At 34.5% G+C, this 24,304-nt stretch overlaps 1 protein-coding gene across 6 annotated transcripts in view; it reads right to left on the minus strand.

Annotated features, from left to right (window-relative positions):
- The window catches only part of KIAA1328 (KIAA1328 ortholog), a 369,561-nt gene that overhangs the window by 281,026 nt on the left and 64,231 nt on the right, over nt 1–24,304 (minus strand). For all 6 annotated transcript variants that reach the window (XR_009213485.1, XR_009213486.1, XM_032152478.2 and 3 more), the window contains exon 5: nt 21,201–21,316. Coding sequence is in view for 4 of the 6 variants with exons in the window: in XM_032152478.2 (XP_032008369.1) it covers nt 21,201–21,316 (116 nt within the window). In the remaining 2 variants the exon portion in view is untranslated. The remainder of the gene's footprint in view (nt 1–21,200; nt 21,317–24,304) is intronic.

Here is a 24,304-nt window from a genome sequence, read left to right on the forward strand (position 1 = left end):
GTGAAGCACAGAATATATTGTAAGGTGGTAGATTAGTTCTGTATGATACTGTATGGTGAATACATAACACTTTGTATTTGTCAAAATACAATTTTACTGCAAAAAAGTGAATCTTAGTGTAGGAAAATATTTTAAAAATCATTTAGGAGATTGGGGGATTCTAGGATGGAATACTAGCTATATTACAAATGTATGTAATAACCTCATTGAAAGAGGGGAGGAAAGCTATTGACCTAAATTAACTTTAAAAGTGAATGGTGATAGTAAGACTAAAGGTAGAAGGAAGTATACATTAGCACTGTAGTTTATAAGTTGCTTCCCATGGAAATATGAGTTAATAATTCTAAAATCACTATAAACCTATACTGGAACTGAGCAATTAAATAAATAGATGGCAGAAGTTGGAGGCAGGGTTCTCACTGAATGAGAAGTCACAGACAAGAAAGGCAAGAAAGCTAAAATAATCCATGTCTAAATTAATTGGCATTGAAGACATCAATCTGAGCTCATGTTTAGCTGCAAACTTAACACTCTGGTCATCAATCTCCATCTGCCATCATGATAATCTGAGTACTTGTCAGCACTATGAGATGTTGCCCAATAATTTCCAGATATGGAAGACAGTAGATGGGCTGTATCTGGAGGCAAAAAGGAAGGTGGTCAGTAGAAAAAAGGGTAACTTGGTTCATTGGTAGAAATGACAGTATAATGACAGTGGAGCAACATTAAAAAAAAATTGAACGGAAGAGTACAACTTGCAAAATAAAGACATTTTTATAAATTCAAAAGCAATGAATTCATAATTACAATAACTATTAACGAAAGTCTGCCAGACAGAAGGAACAACAAAAACATGGACTATACAAAGTCATGCAGAGCACAAGAAGTAAATTTATTTTCTTTATTTAAATATCCTTACAAGGCCAGGTGTGGTGGCTCACGCCTGTAATCCCAGCACTTCGGGAGACTGAGGCAGGCAAATCACCTGAGGTCAGGAATTCAAGACCAGCCTGGCCGACATGATGAAACTCATCTCTACTAAAAACATAAAACTTAGCCATGCCATGGTGGTGTATGCCTCTAGTCCCAGCTATTTGGGAGGCTGAAGCAGGAAAATCACTTGAATCCAGGAGGCGGAGGGTGCAGTGCGCCAAGATCATGCCGCTGCACTCCAGCCTGGGCAACAGAGCAAGACTCCATCTCAATAATTAAATAAATAAATATCTCCTTACAAGATAACTATTTAACAAAAATAAAAATAAAATGTGGTTATAAAATTAAAATGTATCTTGATAATAGCACAATGATCAGAAAGAGAAAAATAGTATAATACTATCATAAAGTAGCTAAAGTAGTATAAGCCATCACTGGAACGCTAATTGATTTGTTAAAGGTGTATAGATACACCTTACAGCAACCACTAAATACAGAACAGAGCCATAGCTAATAAGCCAACAAGAGATAAAATAGAAAATTTTAAATATTCAATTGATCCAAAAGAACACAGAAAAAAAGGAAAATAGGAACAAAGGTCAAATGGAACAAACTGTAAAACAAACTCAAACCTAACTGTATCAAGAATCAAATAAAATGTAAGTGTTCTAAATATCCAAATTAAAAGTATAGATGTCAGATTGGAATAAAAAGCAAGAACCATGTATGATCTGGCTATAAAAAATGGACATTAAATACAAAGGCACAATTAGTTTAAAAGTTATAGCATATAAAAAGACACACTATAATAACACTGATCAGAAGAAGCTAGAGTAGGTCAATAAACATTAGGTAATGTAGATTTTAGGGCAAAGAATATTACCAGGAATAAACAAGGTCATTTCATAATGATAAAGGGGTCAATTCATTAGGAGAAGACAATAATCTCAAACTTTGTGCATCTCAAAATGGAATTTCAAAATATAAGAAGCCAGAACTGTGAAGAGAAATAGATAAATCCACAAATATATTATACTCAGAGATATTAATACCCCTTTCTCAATAACTGATACAACAAGTAGGTGAAAATCAATATGCATATAGAAGCTTTGAACCACACTTCTGACAATTTCAGGATAATCCACTTATATTAATATTATGCTATGTTAATATAGCAGCAAATATAATGCTATGATAATAACGGTAATCATAGCAGCAATATACACGTTAATAGAATAGACTCTACATCCCATCATCATCCAAAGCTACAAATTTGTGAAATCTTAGAAAAGAAAGCAAAAGCAAAAGGATATATTTCTCTACTGCACATGTCTTTTACATTGTTTTTTCCAAGAAATGAGTACAAACAGTGCTTCAATGTATAGATCGCCTGCGGACCTTATTAAAACACAGATTCTGAAAAAGTGAAGTCTGGCATGAGGCCTAAGCATCTGCATTTCTAACAAGCTCCCCATATTGTTGGTGATGCTGACATTGCAAACCCACAGACTATGCTTGTAATAGCAAGGAACTAGAAGATGGGAGGAAAAAGAGTAAAGATGCCAGGGTCACTTTAGCTTTGCACACCTCTGGAGAGTCAATGACAGAAAATAAATAATACTTTTTGAATGGTTCTAATGTGCTTAGTCATGGTACAAAGCAATTAATATGCATTCTTTCATTTAGTCTCCACAATAAACCTGCTGGAATGAATACTATTATTTGCTCCTCATTTTGCAGAGAAGAAACTGGAATTTTAGCGAGGTCAGTGATTTGCACACAATACAGAGTTCTCTACCTGCCTTAGCAGAGCACAGGTGTTTGAAGCACTAAATGAACTCCATGGAAATTTTCTATTCCCAACATTTCCCCTAAAGTCACCTCAATTTTACATTTCCCTTTCTTTCAGTCCTTCTTCCCTTCCCCACTGGAAAGACCTAATCATTTAACCACAAAACTGAGCAGAGAACTTTCCTAATCGAACTGGCAAGAATTATTTTAAATATATGGCATTAAACTTCTTTTGGCTGATTTTTTCCATTGTATTTTAAAGAGATATTTAATATTCTGCCTTTAATAAAATAAAATTGATATAAAATTCAAGGCAAGAGATCTGAAAACTTCAACTTTCACTGTAATGTCAGACGAGACCTACTGTTATTCATCTAGCTATTACAGGGATGATTAAGTGAAAAACATGAATATACCACACACACTGATGATTTGGGAATGAAGCAATATTCTATATTATTCTAAAATATTCCATAATAAACATGTATTGTTTTTAAAGTCAGGAAAACACAGGTTAAAATTTTTTAATTGAATAAGGAATTAATTATCAAGTAGTCCCTAAGATCCCATGTCCTTAAATACTAGCACTAGGCATAGAGTTAAGGAAAGATTAACAGATACATATTTGTAAATATCTCCAGAAGCTACAGAATTCTAAAGGTAATTATCCTAACAGTGGAAAAAATAAAGAAAATACATTCGGTGAAAAATCAAATATTCAAATTAAAGTTTCAGTGAAAAAATGCAACATGGAGGATGCCAAAGAGTCCTCACAGCCTTGTAGAACAGGTGGAGCTCAGGTATTTAAGGGTGCTGGAGCTGTATTTCTAAGCACTTTCATCATCTCTAAAAAAGAGGTGGTAATTGTTTCCCTGGTTATAAAAGAGGAAATGAATATAACCTAGCAGGTTATATTGTTTGATATCTTATGGATAATACCTGACTTTGTCTAGAATATTTAACTTTACAAAAAACATACAGAGGAGCTGTCATAAAACATAATGTAGAATTATTTCTTCCTCTGAGGTCAAGGATTGAAAACCAGCGGCATAGCACTTAAAACACACCTCCTTTGCCGTCTTGAAGGTGGTAAAGTGTTACAGCAACAGAGATATTCAGGGACAAGTTGTTAGACTAAATATCACGGCACGTTAATACTAAAAAGGCAAATGAAATTTTCATTTCAATGTTAAACTTTTTTCCAGAAAAAGAAGAAATCTGTAAGGGGAGAAAAAATGTAAATGGTATTTTTTGGTGACAGAATGTGTTTCTTCAGCTTTGTGGCAAACTGCCTCTACCACCACCCCCCAGCAAAACAAAACTGTTGGTGAAGAATGCAATCACAAATAGCTTTATAAAGAGATGAAAATATTGCCTCACTTCTAAGTGAGGCTGGATTTTCAGAATTTTTTTTTAACTTTCATATGATATCCGGTCTGGCAACACATGTGGCAAAAATGAAGGCTACATTTTTCCCTAGATAGAAGAGCACGTCCAATGTTTCCAACATGATAGTTCAGAAGATTCAACCACTGTGAAAAGTGCTAATCTCAGGCCATTTTAAGAGATTATAGAGAAAAAAATGAAAAGTCTGGAATAAAAATAAACAGCTATGAAACTCCACCTCTATAGTAGTTTCTTCAAAATCCTTATCATATTTCTTTCCTGGCAACTCCTCAAGAAACAGAAGTCACTGCAAAAATTCTGTTGCCTTCTGATCTGTAAGGCCAAATAACACTTCTATCCAAATAATCCTTTTATGCTGTATCAGTTTTATGCTATATCAGTTCTAATATATTTTTAGCAAGTTATTTGGGGCAGGAACTCCTCTCAAAGCTGCTTCTTTACCCAATCATTCTAGACTGCCAACCTTGCATTTTGAACTGTGCAGACTCAGCTATAGCACTGCAGGTCCATTAAGAGTCAACAGTAAAATGCCGCCCTGAGCTGTCAGACACAAGAAAGGAAGAGGTCCACAAAGACCAAAAACTGGCAGTGACTTCGTGTTCACCGTCTCACTGCCAAAAAGATCTGAATCAACTCTCAAAACAATTCTTTAGTTGATGGTTCTTGTTTAAAATTTTCCAGACATCTGACTGACAGCATTCACAAAAGCATCCACAAGTGTTGGAGAAACAAAAGCTAATAGTGCACATGGACAAGCTGATAGTGCTCCAAAAGGCAGAGAGTTTTGCCATAAATCTGTCCTTCCACATTAGTTCTGCTGTCACATTTGACGTGCCTCCCCCACCAAGTGACTCATAATTTTACAATAAATATTTTTTAAATGTAAACAAAAAGCTAAGATGCCCAAGAACATTAACATAACAGCTTCCAACATAAGGTATTACAATCAGGGTTAAGTGACTAAAGAAACAAAAATATAGAGAATACTTCAAGAACTAACACTGTGGCCCGACATATTCAAAGCCACTGAAAAACTCGCATCTTAAGATCAACATTTCAGAAGCAGAACTCTAAATATTCATAAGGAACATGATATTTATCAAGTTTCATCTCTTCATTCAAGACAACAAAACCAAACCTAGTCAGGTATATAGTTATTCATAATGAAGCATTTTGAAGAGACAACCAGATTATAACATTTAACCGTGAAAGTTTTATTTCATAAACCCATTTATACAGAGACAGGCTCTGTATCTAAAAGTGCGGATTTTTAAAAATTTCCTTTGCCATTTGGGGGATGGAAAAGCATCCCTGATTTGTATATTAAAGCACAAGCATCTGTCCTACTGATGATATTCTAGGGAAGCACATTAGCATAAAATTTAACGATGTCAAATAAGTGGATGTGAAATAGGGACTGCGTAAAGACACTATTTCCAAGGCTGACAGAAACATCACTGTTTAGAAATGCAAATGAAACCATTATGTTCAATAATTATATGAAAATATGAACAGTTCAGCATGTTTTCCAGCCCTGATGGCGGTTAATGGGATGTACGCTTATGTAAATAACTACTATTAAAGCTAATGCTGAAAAAAACTAATAAATTCATACTAAAGCAACTGATTTAGTATGCTTTTAAACCCCAGCAGTGCTCACTTATTAGAAAAGAGTGCATTATTATGTTTAGAACTCATTACTGCTACAAGTCACTGCAACTCCATCAATTACCATGCATTAATGAAAATGGGACATATACAAAAAAAATTATTGCCTCTCAGCAGTTTTCTTTAAAGACAAAATCTAGGGGCATTACCATCATGGGCCTTGTAGGGAACTTACCCACATGATAATCTTTATTACTAAAACAGTACTTCCAACTCTATCATCTCAGGGTATTTTGATCATAAGAAGGGCTAACCTTTATGTAAAATTATCAACATTTTACAAGATTGACATTTTAACACCAATAAGAAAATTTTAATATTTGAATTGCATCTCTAAAAACTTTTACTAACATGTATTTGGCACATGGTCTGTTTTTTCGGAGGGAGGCTAAGAAATGAAAATATATAGTGGTAATCATAACAGTGTAGATGATAGATGATTTCATTCCAAGCAACTGTCTGATATAACAGAAATCCCATTCCATTCTACACTTAAATCTCAGTGAATTCTGTGTAACCAAAGGATTGAATTTTTAAGAACAAGCATTAAATTTCATTCTTGGCCACAAGCTGGATTTTCTTGCAATATGTTAAATATTTAATACAAGATATTAAGAAGTTAAAAATTCTTGTTCTTTAAAATTAAAATTTAGCTGGCACCTTACAGCAAGAAAATGCTGACAGAGCAGGAATTCAAATATAGAAAACATGCCTTTGCTCTTACTCTACTTCTGCCAACTTTCCAAATTTATTCTATTTCTTTAACGTATGTAATTTAACTGATCCACTTCATTCTTTCCTAGCAGTCAGGAAAACAGAAAACATTTCAGCATCTTTTAAATGTGAAATATATTTGCTAAATCTCAAATGCAGTCCAGATACATATAATGAGTATATGTATATTTTTAAATTATAATTGCCACGTCGGTCCAATCATTTGCAGTTTTAGCTCATGCTTATTCACCTCCTGAGAAGCTTTTATTGCAATTTAGATATATTATCACCAGGTGGCAGTAGAGTGCCAGATTATGCAGATTCAGCACTAAAGGGCAAGTTTTCTCTCGAGTCAGATCTTTTCTGATCAAGTAACTGATTTAATAATTCATTCATGTAACATGTATTTATTTACTGACTACATACTGTGCATAAGGTAGTGTATTAGAATCTCAGTATACAATAGTGTACAAGACAGAAATAATGCCTTATGAAGGAAACAGACAATAAACATATAGTAGAAGTCAAGTGCTATAAATAATCAGTGTCCATTCATGATTAGTAAAAGCAAAAAACAAGAACAAAAATTCTTGCAAACTAAGAATAAAAGAGAAATTATTCAATGTGATATAAAAGGCATCTACCAAAACCCAAAAACCTATAGGTGACATCAAACTTAAGGATGAAATATGTATTTCTTCCTAAGATACAGAACAAGACAAAGATGTTCTCTTCTCATCACTTCCAGTTAATACCTAACTGGAGGTGTTGCAAGAAGTCAAGAAAAACAAATAAAAGGCATAAAGATTTAAAAGAACTAAAATTCTTTTCATTTGCAGATGACATGACTGCAAATAAAATCCTAAGAAATGTGTAAAACAACTATTAGAATTAATAAGTGAGAATTTAGCAAGGTCAAAAGATATAAAATCAACATACAAAACTTAATTGTGTTTCTAAGTTCAACAATGGAAAAGCAAAATTAAAACCAAAGTTAGAACAAACTTTCCAAAATTAACAGACTCTGTTCTGCTGACTAGAATTGCAAATCATGGTGAAGCTTGAAATGCCAAGACTTTAAAAAAGTATGGCTCCCTATAATCTGTGGAGTCACTATACCAGCCTAAAATTGCTGGCACCAGATGAGTTTTATATGAATAAGAAATAAACATATATCTTGCTTTGAATACTGTCACTTTGGCCTTTCCTGTTATCTGTGCAAGGAAGATTGATCTTGATATAGTTTCATAAAACATTCTCAAGTAGGTTCCATCTAATCAGAGCCTTCTCAGCTTGATTTCTGCATTATTTTCCTTGAGATCTCTTCTACGCCTTGTCAGAACACATGATGCTAAGACTCTTTAGCAATTCCTAGCTGACTTATTTTTAGCAACAAACATCCTTACAACTACTTCAGAAAATTAAAAGGGATGCTCCTCACATAATCAAAAAAACTTTTTGCTTCAAAAAGCATATTATCTTTTCAAAAACCAGAAAGCTAGTTACTTTTCAGGCAACAGAAATCTGAATGAGGACTCTAAAGGCAAAACAACAAAAATCTTCAAATAGAAGATAACATCTGAAATAAAAGATAACATTTGAAAGATATATATCAAATATGTCTTCACATCCACTTTATATGCTGTAAAATTTTTCAGGCCAAGAAAATATTTTATATATAGTCTTTGTATTTTCATAGAACTTCGTAATTCTAAAACAGTTACATATTTTGGATCATTTGATAATCCTGTGTGATAAATAGTTCAGTTTCCAAAATACTATTATGCTTCTTATTTCATTGAGGTAAGTATATTTGAGACATCAATTTGTAATTAAGTAAAGATTTACCAAAAGGGCTTTCCATATAAATTTTTTAAATTTAATAAGTGGGGGAAAAAAACTGCCTTAGCAATACATCAAGTTACTTCTCTGCCATGCCAAGCTACTATATAATGTTATACAAAGAATATACTTCTAAATGTTGTGACATCTCTAAATGATTACGTTCACTATCATATTAAAGCCTCCTCTCACCCCCTTTTCCTCTATACTGCTGAACTAGTCCTTGTGCTTTTAGCCTGCCTCACTGATGCCTTGGGAATATTATAGTAAGACAGAGGTGGCTACTTGGAAACTTTTCTCTGAACTCACTAATAACTACTCTCGTGTCACCATATCATAGGCTGTCCTTATTGTCAACTTTTCTCCCATGCAAATTTCTCACTAGGGCAATTACTATATCTAACCTCCATTTCTGTTGGTTTTCTCTCTCTCTCTCTCTCTCTCCTTTTCTCTTTTGCCTCTTGACACTTTTCCTGTGTTTGTCAGTTTTTGTGTGAAACAAAGTCTCATACGTGCAACTAAAAAAATAAAACACACACATTATAACAACTATTTGAAAAACTGACCGGTTTAACTGAAACACAATATTATCTTTAGATGCCTGGATTTTCCAGGCCACATTTATTTACAAATTCAAAAACTGCTTGGGGATGTTCTGACAAGAAGAATTCTTTCCCCATTTGGCTCTGCTCTTCATAAGCCTGAGGGTTCAAGAAAATAAGATGCTCAATAGCCTGGGATTCTGTATTAAGAAAAGATAATAAAACTGGGAGAAGGTGATAATCCTTACCATCTTCTATAGGAAGATACAATTCAGATATTCTGTTGACTTCTAATTATTTCATGAGCATACCATAATTATATTTACTACTTCTAAAAAATTAGTTTTGAAATGCAAAATCTTGAGTACATTTTTTTTAATGTTACTGCATAAGTCTCTAACTTAAATGAGAGTATTACCATCTAAATCATTTATTCATAAGTTAAGGCCATCCTAAGGTTAAGAATAGTATGACAAATTTGTTACTGATTAATAATAAAGTCACTCATTATATTCTTCAAATGTAAAGCAATTAGAAGCTGTGGTACGGCAAACAGACGTAGCTGAAAAGAGTACATCAGATAGCCCTTTAAGGAAAATCAGTAATGTAAAAGGCTAAACAATAATCCTAAATAATACCCTGAATGATAATTATGAGATCGACTTATTTAAAGTCTATTTCTTCATATAAGAACTGTTGAAACTTTCCAAAGTAATTTTAAACGATGCTATACAGGTTGAGTACCATTTACCCAGAACAGAACCATCACTGAAAAAAAGATAATTAAACAAAGATGTAGCAAATAAATGTTTTTTGAATTTCAGTTTGCTGAGCTTAACATGTGGGTATCAAAAAGAAATGAAATCCTTAGCCACTAGAGCCAGGTGAGAAGCCCCAATCCACATTTATTTGAACTGCAGCATCACTCACTATAAAGCAACACAGAAGTTGCTTTCTGAGGATGTTAAGGTTCCATGTCTGGAGCCTTCAGTAAATCGAAGACATCAAAACCAAAGCAAAATCAAGCTTGGAAAGTTAAGCTATTATTTTAATTATAAAATGAGTACATCATATATATCAAAAGGGTCTCAGATAATAAGGCAACGAGATTGCCAGAAATCAAATCTCATCAAAAAATAATACAAAATGATATTTAAAAATTATTGTTCAAAAATGTATTAACACCCAACCAAGAAAATAAAGTTAAAATGATCAGAGAACGATATCTGAAAATACACTAATATTAGAAACACTACCCTCCACAAATACACTGAAAAGCCTTTTAAGCTGATAATTAGAATAAAAATTACCAAAGAACTAAGTACACATTAAGTACTGTCTTAGTCTGCTCAGACTGCCATAACAAAATACCACAGACTGGGAGGCTTAAACAACAGAAATTTATTTTCTCACAGTTCTGGAGGCTGGAAGTCCAGAATAAGGTCTGCTCGGGTTTGGTTTCTGGTGAGGGCTCTCTTGGCTTTCAGGCTGCTACCTTCTTGCTGTGGCCTCAAACAGGACAACGTGGGAGTGTGGTGTGTGACAGAGAGATCTCTCTGCTCTTCTTCTAGGACAACAGTCATTGGATTAGTGCTCTACCATTATGACCTCATTTAACCTTAATTGCCTCCTAAAAACCCTATCTTCAGCTACAGTCTCACTGGGGGTTAGAGCTTCAACATATGAATTTTGAAGGGACATAATTCAGTCCACAGCAAATACTTAAGTAACAAATAAATACATAAGCAAACGAACCTTGCTAAGCCCAGAATAGCAGGCAAAGGGGCTGAAAAGCACCATCTCTTCTCACACTACTCCAAAAAATACATGTTTAGCAGTTAGATAAGCTTATTAGAATTTTTAAAAAATATTTGTCTCATTCTTACAGAAGAAAAACTGAAAATCAGAAAAGGTGCTAGAAGATATGAAGCAGATCTTTAAAATCTCTTCTAGCCTTAAAACAAACCCCAAAACATCCCTTCACATAGATGCCCTTTGGCATGACAGTATCTCCTTTTCCTCATGGCCTTCACTTTCTCACCCCTACTCTAGCCTAAAGCCTTTGCAAAGCAGCTTATTCTTCTAAAATGTCATTGAAATGCTCCTGCATTCAATGATTTATCAAAGTCACAGAAGTATAGAGTAGCTGATCCAAGATCTCTTATAAGTTTTCTTACTAAAAATTCAGAACTGTTTCAAGTACACCACAGTGCCCAAAGAACCATAAGAAGATACACAAGTTAGGGCAGCTGGTACAGGTATGAATGCTATGAGCCAAATACTATTTTAAGAAATGTATTGGGGAAGATGACTTTAAAAATTTTTGAAGAAGGAAATTAGTAAAACGAGCAATGACAAAGAAACAGAAATTAGATGTAATAAGTAGGAAAACCCAATGAGTCTTTCTTAGCTGGTATGTGGGAGCCATAAAAATGAAGGTCACACATGTTACTTGACACTAGTAATGGAGGGCTTGAATGTCAAAATCAAGAATATGCATTTGGTCCTTTAGGCCATAAGAAGCTATGGAATGGTATGAAAAAGCCAAGTGATGTAATAAAAACAGAACTTAAAGCCAGACACAGTGGCTCACGTCTGTAATTCCAGTACTTTAGGACGCCGAGGTGAGAGGATCGCTTGAGCCCAGAAGTTCGAGACCAGCCTGAGCAACATAGGGAGACCCCGTCTCTACAAAAATACAAAAATTAGCCAGGTGTGGTGATGCATGCCTCTGGTCCTAGCTACTTGAAAGGACTGAGGTGGGAGGATTGCTTGGGCCTGGGAGTTAAAGGCTGCAGTGAGCCATGACTGCACCACTGCACTCCAACTAGATGACCTACTAAGACCCTGTCTCAAAAAAAAAAAAAAAAGTAGTCCTTAAGAAAAATTAATCTGGCAGCAGTAATGGAATGAACTCTTCCAAAGGACTGGAAACAATGGAGGAAGGCACACAAGGAATGAAATCAGGTAGCAGTGAAAATAGCAAGGAATAAAGTTTCAAGGGAAAATGAGTAAGACCTGGTGACTGAATGGAGATGTCAAAATACAAGAAAATTGCTGAAACATTCTACATATCTGGATTTTCTGGTAACTTAAGGTATATGCTTTTGAATACCAAAAAATTTTTTAACCATCTTTGGATAAAAAGCACCATGAAATAGATTACACATTTTTATAAAATTGTACTTTAAAAAGTAAGGCTTATTGATATTTGTATCATTTACTGCTACAGAGATAATTTGGTATAGTGAAAAAAGCAGAACACTTGGTGTCAAGAAATTTCAGTCTTAGCTCTGCAATGGGCTGTTTCATTACCTTTCCAGACCTGTAAAATGATAGTAAGAGTATCTGCCTCACCTAAGTTAACCAGGCTATTATGAAGATTAAAAATGCATAAGTGAAAGTGCTCTGTAAATAGAAAAGCAATATAAAAACGCAAGATGTCTTAGTCATAAAAGCACTAATACTTCTAAAAGGATAAAAACAATTTAACATTGTCTTGCCTCTGAATACCATGTTGTGTTTAATATATGATGTCCTTGAGATATATCTAAGTGGGCAGAGTTCTAGGCTGCTGTGTATTTTTAGTTCTTATGTGTTTTTTTAATAGTTTTTCTACCAACTCCTCTGTCAACTTCTATAGTCTCACAGCAGCTCCATTCTCTACTTCTAATTTTCTGCTTTTAATCTGCAATGAGCTTTAAAACTAGACACCAAATAATAAGTTTATCATTATCCATATGACAGCTTTAGAAACTCTCATATAAGAAAAGTTCTACTGGGTGTGGTGGCTCATGTCTGTAATCTCAGCACTTTGGGAGGCCAAGATGGGAGGATCACTTGAGCCCAGAGGTTTGAACCCAGCCTAGGCAACATAATGAGACCCTTGTCTCTCTCTCTCACATACACACACACACACACACACACACACACACACACACACAAATAGCCAGGTGGGGTGGGGTATACCTGTGGTACCAGTGACTATGGTGGCTGAGGTGGGAGGACTACTTGAGCCCAGGAGATCCAGGCTGCAGTGAGTCCTGATTATGCCACTCCAGCCTAGGCGACACAGCAAGATTCTATTTCAAAAAATATATAAATAAATAAAAAAGAAAGAGAGAGAGAAAAAGAGAGAGAAAGTAAGTTCATACATACGGGACTGGAGTGGGTGAGGAGTGCCTCATTTTATTCTTATTTTCTGGATGAAGTCCAAAAAAGTAAAGTGTAAATATAACTCATTATTAAAGAGTAACTTAACCCCTAGAGGCTCTTACTGGGATGAATTTTAGTATATGGTTACATTTATATAATTTCAAAAAATAATTTTGACTTTTATTTTAGATTCAGGGGTACATGTGCAGGTTTGTTACATGGGTATATTCATGATGCTAAAGTTTGGGGTATGGTCACCCAGGTAAGTAAGTATAGTACCCAATAGTGAGCATATAATTTCTTTACTTTCTACAAACTTTTGTCACAATTTCTCCCTGTGGTTAGCATTAATAACTAAATATTTTTAGGAGAACAAAAATAATCTTTAAGAATAGTTTAGACAAAAATAAAATAAGTAACAATCAGTTCTTTCTTTAAGTATGGCTATTTCTCTGTAATACAAATGGAAAGAATCATTCAAACTGTTAGTCTGATATAAAATGTCATTCCAGGACAATTTATAATAACAATGCTCCAAAATCTGCTAAATGTATACAGCAACATAGAGTAAATAAAATGGCCTCAAGAAATACAACTTCTGTAGTATTCATGATGATTATCAGATCAGTAAAACAGCATTTTCTAGGGCTTGTTAAATGGAACAAAGTGGCCCTATCCAAGTACACAATATTTCTTTCACTAGATAATTCAATTTGTAAACAAAAAAAACCACCCAATACTTCTTCAAAACAAAAAGGCCAAGATTCATCAAAGTTGATAAGGTGTTTATATTAGTACACCACACCGCCAAACACCAAAATACCCTTTCTTCTTCCATATCCCTTCTCTTCTACTTACAGTCTTCTGCATTTTAAGAACTTTAGGTTTTTTACTTTCCCAAAACTATTTCAAAGACTAGAACATCTGCCTTCTCTTCTGAAGGGCCAGAAAGATATATTAAAAAGGAGAGACCTTTTCTCTTGAAACTTACATTCTTTTTTTGTGAAAATTTTTTCTACCTCTCCTGACATACCACTCCACTGAGATCTATGATACAGCTTCCTGCAGTATGGTTCCTACCTTTGTTAAAAGTCTAACAGATGATGGTGATAAATCATGGTAGGCTGGCTCCTATGCAGGGATGAGATATATAGTTAAATACAAAGCTTTGGATAGCTCCAGCATATTACTGTTATTCGCAACGAATGATTTCTTTCACATAATCATATAAAAATCTTGTGAATTTTCTCTTACCTATTTTCAGCACAGACATTATGGGATCTCTGGCTCATTCTTAATACAGTCCTCAGAAAGATTAAGACTAGTTCCTTTAATGTAAACTAATATTACTAATGTAATATTACTAACGTAAACGAATATTTGATCCAGCAATCCCACTACTGGGTATCCACCCAAAGGAAAACAAGCCATTATATGAAAAGGACACACGCACATGGATGTTTATAGCAGCACAATTCGCAATAGCAAAAATATGGGCCCAAGCTAAGTGGCCACAAAGCAACGAGTGGATAAAGAAAATGTGGTATACACACAATAGAATACTACTAAGCCAGAAAACAGAATGGAATAATGACCTTTGCTGCCACTTGGATGGAGCTGGAGGCCATTATTCTAAATGAAGTAACTCTAGAATGGAAAACCAAACATCGTTATGTTCTCATTCATAAGTGAGAGCTAAGTTATGAGGATGCAAAGGCATAAGAATGATATAACGGACTTTGGGGACTCAGCAGAGGGGGGAAGAGTGAAAGCGGGTGAGGGATAAAAGACTACATACTGGGTACAATGTACACTGCTCCAGTGACAGGTGCACGAAAATCTCAGAAATCAGTTATTAAAATAACTTATCCATGTAACCAAAAGCCACCTGTACCTCAAAAACTATTGAAATAAAATAATTAAAACAATTTTTAAAATTATATGTATTTCTTGAATATAGAGTGGTATTTCAATATATGTACATAATTCATATTTTCACTTTTTGGACTTCTGATTCATTTAGGGTTTACTCTGGTGTATGGTATGAGGCGTGGGCTCCAATTGTATCTCTTTCCAAATGACTCTCCAGTTGTCACAATACTATTTATTACAAAGTCCATCCTGTTGTCACAGTTGTGAAATGCTATCTCAATTATATTCTTAATTTTTGTATGTAATTGGATTTACCTTTAAACTTTCTATTCTGCTTTAGTAGGCTGGTTGTTTATTCATCTACCATGTTTTGATAGAGACCTAATCACTTCCTTCTTGGCTCTTCTTTATAAGAGGCTGATTAGTTAATTTTGCATATTTCTCTACATGAATTCCATAGCCAACTTGTCTAGCTCCAGGAAAAATCTCATTCATATATATCTTTTTGGAGAATTACATTACACATATATGAACTAGGAGAATATCTGATATCATTTTTTGTTGAGTCATCTACATGAACAAGGGCTGTCTTTCCATTCGTTCAACTCTGCTTTTGTCTCTCAGGAGTCTTTGAAATGTTCCTCATAAAGGTTTTGTACATTACTGTTAGGTTTATTTTATTTTTGAGATGGAGCCTCACTTTGTCACCTATGCTGGAATGCAGAGGCACAATCTCGGCTCTCTGCAACCTCTGCCTCCCGGGTTCAAACGATTCTCATGCCTGAGCCTCCTGAGTAGCTGGGACCACAGGCACGCACCACCTTGCCCAGCTAATTTTTGTATTTTTAGTAGAGACAGGGTTTCACCATGTTGGCCAGGCTGGTCTCGAACTCCTAACCTCAGGTGATCCGCCTGCCTTGGCCTCCCAAAGTGCTGGGATTACAAGCGTGAGCCACGACACCCAGACATATTTTTTTTGTTGACATTTTAAACTTCTTTTTCTGCCATTTTATCTTCTGACTGGTTATTACTTTTACATAGATAATATCATTGATTTGGATATGCCAAGTTAAGTTTCATACCATATGCAAATAAAGGTGATTTTGCTTTTTTTTTTTTAAAAAAAAAAAAAAAAGAAGAAAGAAAGAAAAAAAAGCTAGTTCCTTTAAAATTCTTTCTTTGAAGAGCAAAGTTTCTAAAATGACCACCCACGCAATGGGCTCAAGGATGTGAGCTACAAGCACCTTTCTAAACCCCTTCAATTTACTAAGCCCTAGTCAGAGGGATAATAGAAACAGACCAGAATGTGGAAAACAAACAAAAAAACCACAACTCTGTCAGTTTGATTTCTGGGAGAAGAAATTAAAACTTGCTTTCTTCCCAATGAGCACTCTACAGGTGCAAGTGGTACAGAGACGTTTTTCCTTCCAGAGAGATCAGAAGATAAAGCAGAGGAAAGACCAATTTCATTCTTCTACCGGGCTAAGCAGCCCAACCCTTGCATAATCTAATGAAAATCAACAAAATCCCAATGAAGAAAGGCACAGAAATGAGAAACCTGGGTTAGTCATCTCATCCCTCATCCATATTAATAATAGTAAAAATGAGAATTGCTATTTTTTATTCAGTGGCTACTTAGACTAGGTCCTTTACACATATAATGTAAAGAATCTATCAAATTCCAACAGGCCTGCAAAGAAGGCATTTTAGTTATCTACATACTATAAACAAAAGACTCAGAGAAGTTCAGTAACTTCCCCAAGGGAGCAGGTAGTCAGTGCTAAAATGGGATTATGACTCTAAATCCCACTGTGCTTTCTTTGCTGTCACTTCCCTTTGCTATGCCAGTTAAAACAGTGAAGTCAGCAAACATTAGACTTTAGTACTTTTCTAATATAAGCTTTTAATACCACTGCTCACCATTGATCTGAGTCATATGTTCTAGAAATACAATTAGCTTAAATATTAATCAAATTTTATAATGGCTACATCCTCTGTGTCTTACACTATTACATGCTAACATGTTTCAGAATTATTGTTATTGTACATATTTCTCTTTAAGTTTCAGATTTATCTTTCTTTTCATTCTCATCCAGCCAAGCAAAAACCTACTAAGTTCATCAGACTGCTTGGCTTCGTAAATGGCACATTCATTTACATGGTTAAGTTCTCCAGAAATAAACTTTCTTTGCTTAAAGACTGAACATTACTAAGACTTTTTATGTTTTAATAATAAATTCACAATTTTCTACAAGAAGAAACCCTTCAACAGGCTGATCCTGATGCAAACACATAAAATATCTTTTCCTTTTTACTAAGGCACTGGTCTGTGTTTGTACAGTTGATCAATAAATCAAGTTACTCAAACTTTTAAAACAAAAACCCCATAAATGTTGGTATAATACATCTTTAAAATGCCAAAAATCAGAATTAATGGATATAGTTTCTCACACAGAAACAGATTTTAAAATGATCTGAAATTATCTGATTTCACATATATGTAAGAGTCTGAATCATTCATGTATGATAGGTAAATGTATCTGTAGTTAAAATTATATTATTTTAAATTACAACCTTGTTTTATATTTCTAAGTTTTAGAGAGTTTTATGTACTGTAAAATCATCTATATTAACCTTTGACAGATTTATTCTGGTAAAGGAGATTTGCACCTGAGCAATCTACTTGGAATAAAAACCATAAATGTCATTTAAAAAAATCATGTCTTCCTTTCTTCCATGATAAGAAAGTTTTATAAATACTACCTATATTTTGGTGACCTAAAAAAACTTAAACCAGTTATACCAATTAAAATATTTTAATTTTTGACAATGATATAACATTTGCTCCAATCCTTATCCACAATAATAAAGAAATGCTTAGGCCAAATCCCTTTTTACTATATGTAATATAGGTCTGACTATGCCACATGACTAAAAGTCTTTGACTTTACTCACATATCTTTTCCTTTCCTTTCTTAGCTTATAAGATAAATCATGAACCAGCACTCTTAAAGCAAAAAATGAATGTCTAAAATTGTTTTTTGTTGTACCTGCTTTGACTGATGCTGAGATTCTTAAGGCTTCCTGCAATTTTCTAAGCAATTTCTTGCTCTATCTCTCAAAACTTGGTATTTTTAAGAGATTTATATAAATGTAAAAATAATAATTTTTATATTTAATTATTAACTACATTTATGAGTAACTATTATTATAGGTAATCAATGAATATTGAAGTTTCAGCTTAAAATAAACAGTTGTGAACCAAGATCTGTAAAGTGATATACAGATGAAAATTTGAGACTATTTAAACTTATAAATCATATTGATGAAAAGCTTTAAGCACAAACTTTAGGGTAAAAATTGCCATTGGACAGTTGTCTAGAGATATATATATACTTGTGGTTTTCAAATTGGACTTTCAAAATTAAATCTGTCCCTAAGAGTGTCTCTGATAAAAGGGCAAATCTGCATCTATGTAGCTCTGCGTCTCCTGGCTTTTCAGGTTTGTCATCAGATGGAAATATTTTGATAATAAATTGAACTTGTGAACTCAAAAAAAAAAAATCATGAACCAGCAAACCTTTACTGAAGAGTCAAATAATAAATACTTTAGGTTAGGAAAGGCATAGGGTATTTGCTGCAATTACTCTGCAGTTGGTGCACAAAAGCAGCCACGGACAATACATAAAGGAATGGGTATGGCTGGAATTAGATGGCACACTACTGGATGTGGCCCACAGTAGTAGTGTGCTCCCCCCTGTGTTAAATCATGAGGAAAACACGAAAAATAGTGTCACTACAATCACCTCAGTATCATAATATTTAGCCTGACAAAAGAAACCATTCATAGCCATGCTAAGTACAGACTGGTTTAGCACTGAATAGAATTAATCTTGACCCAGAGAATGCTAAATATAACAGTCTACTTGATTAGATTCTACTTTTCCAGATAACCACAAAATTTTCTTAAGTATTTTACCAAACAAGGGCCCACTCTAACTGTGGCTTTCTAAATGGTCTACTACCAATCTCTCTCACCTTTCCCCAAGTCATCCCAATTCCACTGTATGCTATAGATTCTTTGTCCCAGGAAGGTTAAAGTATCACCACCTCCTCTCCATACAAAAAGTGAATTGTATTTCCCTTACCTCTGCTACCAGAGTTGGGGGCTGACTTCATTTCCAGTCTTCCTCTCCAATGCTGCCTTCTACTACATAACTTGGACAAGCTAAATGCTCACTTTCTTAGCCTCCTTTGCAGGCTACCATGGCCACATCATAAAATTCAGGACTCTTATAAATATCATATAAAAGACTACTGGGTGGGCAGTAGGGAGTGCTCTCATAAAGTTTTTATGTTTATAAAAAGAGGGAGAGGGAGTCATAATTACCAGGACCTCTTCCCCTTTTCTGCCTGCCTTAATGGAAATGTAATGCCTAGAATTGGAGCAACCATTAAAAAAACCTGAGAGGATTGTAAAGCTGCCAGCACTGAAAACGTTAAACCACTGAATCTCCATGATCTCCAGAGTTCTTGTTATGTGAGAAATAAAGGAGCCTGTAAATTGAATTTTTGTTGCAAATGAAAGCATTCCTAACCTACCATTTCTAGAAAATGCTAGGACCTGGAGTACTACTCCTCATGAGAAGTAGGAGAGTAAATAAAACTGGCTGAGCACTTTGTTATGAATTCTGACTAAACAGCATTCTTTTAAATCTGGAGAAAAAAGTAGCAGGAAGAAAAACAGAAAAGACAATCTATCTTGAGGGTCAACAACCAAGGGCAATGAAGACAAAGTGGGCCAAAAAAAAAAAAAAAAAAAAGAGAGAGAAGGTTGGAGATGATTATCCAAATGCTAGAGATGTAGAAAAAATTAATAATTGAAAAAGCACTCATCTAGACTTGTGAGGCCAACAAGCCTTATTCATGTTATACTCAGCAAATAAATTCTGAGAATTCTGATTGTATTAATTTCCTATCATGAACTCCCACTGCTTGGAAAATAAAAGTTCAGGACTCTGTTTTTATAGCTACAGTCTTGTATTTTTCAAGCTAATTATTATAATTTATCTTTATGCTTCCATTTCTCTGGTATTCACAAAGGCATAGTTACTGTCAATACATGACGATTTTTGACATTTGCAGAATCTTTGAAACAATTATTAACAATCAAGTTAATGATGATACTGCCAATAAAAAAAATGGTGGTTTCACACATTCACACACTAGTTTAGCTGGCAGATCCATCACTCTAACTTTAGGGACTTCTCTTCTACATCAATATTGCTGCATACAATACCCAAAGATAAGTAATTCTACCTATTCAAAAGAAACTTCAGAAATAGCTTATTTTAACACACTCCTAAAATATGTTTTTACTTTATCTTACAAATAACGCTATACACACACACACACACACACACACACACACACACACACACACACCCTTCTAGGTCTAAACCCAATAGTTTTCTGCTCCATAAGAAGGATTTGGCAGCATTATGCTGCCATGTAAACACTCACCAATTACAACATCTACACAGTAAAAATCATTTTTTTAAAATTTTTATGACTTCAGAGCAAAATTCCTAGGACTGTCAAAGCTTTAACTAGAAAGAATACCAAATACAAGGAGGTTCCAGCTCAATTACAGCAGTGGAACAGAATTTAATAAAGTTCCAACACTACATTTCAATGCCCAAATTTCTTATTGTCCTTTTTAGTTGACAAGTATGTGCTTAGCAGCATAACAGCAGCAGCAGAACAGCTGGATGGCCTTATCAGGCACAAAGGAAGCTATAGCACATACTGTTAAGTGTCGTTCTGATTGCCTAGAAATGGCAGCACATGCAGATTTACTCCCTGTTACAAATTAGAACAATTATTTCTCTGGAGTTTACACTGTCTTCATGAAATAGTCAAACTTCTGGCCAGGTGTGGTGGCTCACACCTGTAATCCTAGCACTTTGGGAGGCTGAGGCAGGCAGATCACCTGAGGTCAGGAGTTCAAGACCAGCCTGGCCAACAAGGTGAAACCCCATCTCTACTAAAAATACAAAAATTAGCTGGGCCTGGTGGTGGGTGCCTGTAATCCCAGCTACTCAGGAGGCTGAGGCAGGAGAATCGCTTGAACCCGGGAGGCGGAGGTTGTGGTGAACCGAGATTGCACCATTGCACTGCGGCCTAGGGGAGAAGAGAGAGACTTCGTCTCAAAAAAAAAAAAAAGAAATAGTCAAACTTCCTGAACATTAAAAAAGAGGACTTTCAAAAGGATATCTTCCCTTTCTTTGATGATCAGTTCATTCTGTTCTTCCAACTGCCTGATCTTCTTCTCAAATGACTCCTGCTCAGCTTTCAGTCTTTCCTCTGTCACTTCCTTTTCTTCACTTACTCTGAAAGAAATAATAAAAAATAAAACTTTAACATCTATCAGAATAAAATTAAATATGTGCCTACAGCTGCAGTTTACAAAACAGACTTCTTCAGAAGGTATGCTGAATTCTTCAGGAACACTCTGTTCTGTTTTGTTGTTGCTTTTTAAAAAACTTAATCTCTCTCATAAGGCAATCTTTTTCACCTTTGTAATAAAAGATGCATGTAATTTTTACATTAAAAATGTTTTCAATCATCAGAGATATCTTAAATATGGAAAGTCCTACAAAGGATGCAGGTTCCAAATTATAATCCAGGACAGAAATATATTCAAATTTTTAAAACATGGGTTTCATTTTTTTGTTATCAAAACAGGTATAATCAATTGATTTTGATTTACATTTTGCATAAGTTTATTTAAATCCTATTAATAAAATAAACAAAATATGTACTTTAAATATTTACTAAATATACATAGGCAATTTTACTTTTTCCTGGTACCAATACCCTGCATTCTTTAGTAGCATATAAATAGTATGATTAAATAAAAAGATGACAGTAACATAAAGGAAGGTTTGCAGTACATGTATTCTTAGTCCAAAAAAAAATTATAAAGTTAAAAACATTGACCAAGAAAATGTTTAACTCTGAAAAGGATTCCAACTTAATCATACCAAAAAGGGATGACTTCTGACAAGAGCACAGAGAGAAAAAAAAAAAAAATCTAAAAACAAACAAACATGAATACCACCAACACTTTACTTGCAATTCACTGAAGTATATATTGGGACAATCCTATTTTCATTCTACTCTGTGTGCAGGGACATTAACCCCAAATTTCTCTGTTACTGGTACTTATTTCTCCAACGCTCATAGAATGCACTTATCCTATAAGATAACAGGAATAGGTGTAAGTGAAACCCACAGGGAATCTAAACCTTTTCTTTGAGCTACTAAATTTACTTCTGCTCAGAACCCTACTCTACTAGAGCAATTTCTGTATAACATGAATCCCACAGGTTTTCCTTCTTGCCTGCCCTCTGGTAGAGATATTGAAATCAACAGGATAACTGAAAATTAGAATCATGAATGTTCAAGAGTTGACTGTATCTTGTCTTTGAAATAATTTGTGTGAAAGCAGATAGCACATAGTAGTGCTCAATAAATAGGTTTATTTCTTCTTGCTTATCATAGCATTCAAGTCATTTTCCCTGGCCTATATATTATTTATGTTTAGCATACCACTAGGCCCATGAATGGGACCCAGGCCCTTCTTTCAAAGAGGATGATATCAAAGACTGATATATTTACAAATAATTTAGACAACTAAACAAATACATACACATGAAGAGAATTTATACTCTGTTATCAGGTTATCCTGCTTCCTTTGGTCCTATCTCTTTACAATGCCTTACCTTTTCCTGTTATTACTCTCAAGCTCACTTGCAATAACATCTTTCAAAGTAACTTTGACAAACTCTGCTTATCTCTCTGGGCATTATTAATCTTACTAAGAAAGAAAAAAGGCTAGACTAGACAATTTTAAAAATTATTTCCCACTGAAGTTCCAGAATTTCTTTCACTATATTATAAATATTTGACACTGTATATATATATATATATATATATACTTTATAAATATGGGAAGCATTTGTAAAGAAGAAGGAAGTTACCAAACATTTGGTCACGGAACAAGACATACAATACTATGATTTAGGCAAAAGCTATACCAATAGGATGACAGAGTAATAAGTAGATTACAGAAATATTAAAAAGCATAAAGACCTGAAATTTGGCATGAACTACAGAAATGCAAAACAAAGTAATGAATCTGTAGGATGATGCATAAAACAAAGAAATGAGTGATGTTGTATACAGGTTGAGTAGCCCTTATCTAAAATGCTTGGGACAACAAGTGTTTCAGATTTCAAATAGTTTCCAATTTGGGAATATCGACATTATCCTATAGGTATGATGCAGGACTTTTTTTTTTACATTTTAAACAGTATCTTTACAGAGCATGGAATAAGCAAACAAACAGTGAGTAATGCAAGTAATGCAAGAAGGTCTTGTTCCCATGTGGGACACTGTGAGGGACCTGCTGTTGGCATGCCCAGCCTGCTCAGATACCTTTGTAGGATTGCTGGCGTAGGAGAATCTGGGCATGCTCAAAAATGCTCTTTCACAGCTACAGGGGTTTTGGGAGGGTCTTTTTTCCCTTGTGGAGGTACACTAAATAAACTGTGTGCTGTATGCCTGTGTTTTGACTGTGACCTGTCACATACGGTGTGGTGTGAAATTTTCCACTTTTAGCATCACGCCAGTGCTCAAAAAATTTCAAATTTTGAAGCATTTCAGATTTCGAATTTTTGTATTAGGGACACCCAGTCCGTATTGTGAGGAAAGAATAAACACTGTCAAGGTAAGAAAATATGTAACAAAATCCCTCCCAGTTTAGACTGGTAAAATCTTGAAGACATGATGAAAGAAGAAAATCTATAAGTAGATATGGAAACATTTATTTTCATTTATTTATTAAAAGGTATTTAGTGAATACCTACTAAAGGAAAAAGTAATCACAATAATTTTATTCAGTATAGAGTGTCCAAAAGGGATCTAAAAAATGGCTTTCCGTAGTTTCAATCCCATTCATAAAAGCCATATGTAGATATGAAGAATGTCCCAAAGATTTTTTTCTTCAACAAACAATGCTCCATGGTCACAGAAAACAGTAACAGAAAAGCAGATCGCAGGTTTACCTTAACATTAATCTAAATGCACAGATTATCTCTAGAGCCCAACCAGGTCAGATATTCCATAATGTCAGAGTCTGTGATGAGCTTTTCCCAGAATGTATTCTATCCAGATAAAATCATTCTTTTCTAAATTTAGTTTCTGGGGTATGTTTGAAATATTTGTTGCTACATTATTAAGCAGGGCTTTTTTAAAAAAATCTTTTCTGTTATGCTGCTATGATTTGACTATCCTTTAGCAATTATTAAGCCCTG

This window comes from Hylobates moloch, unplaced genomic scaffold (genome assembly GCF_009828535.3).
Source record: "Hylobates moloch isolate HMO894 unplaced genomic scaffold, HMol_V3 SCAFFOLD_5, whole genome shotgun sequence".
Lineage (NCBI taxonomy): Eukaryota > Metazoa > Chordata > Mammalia > Primates > Hylobatidae > Hylobates > Hylobates moloch.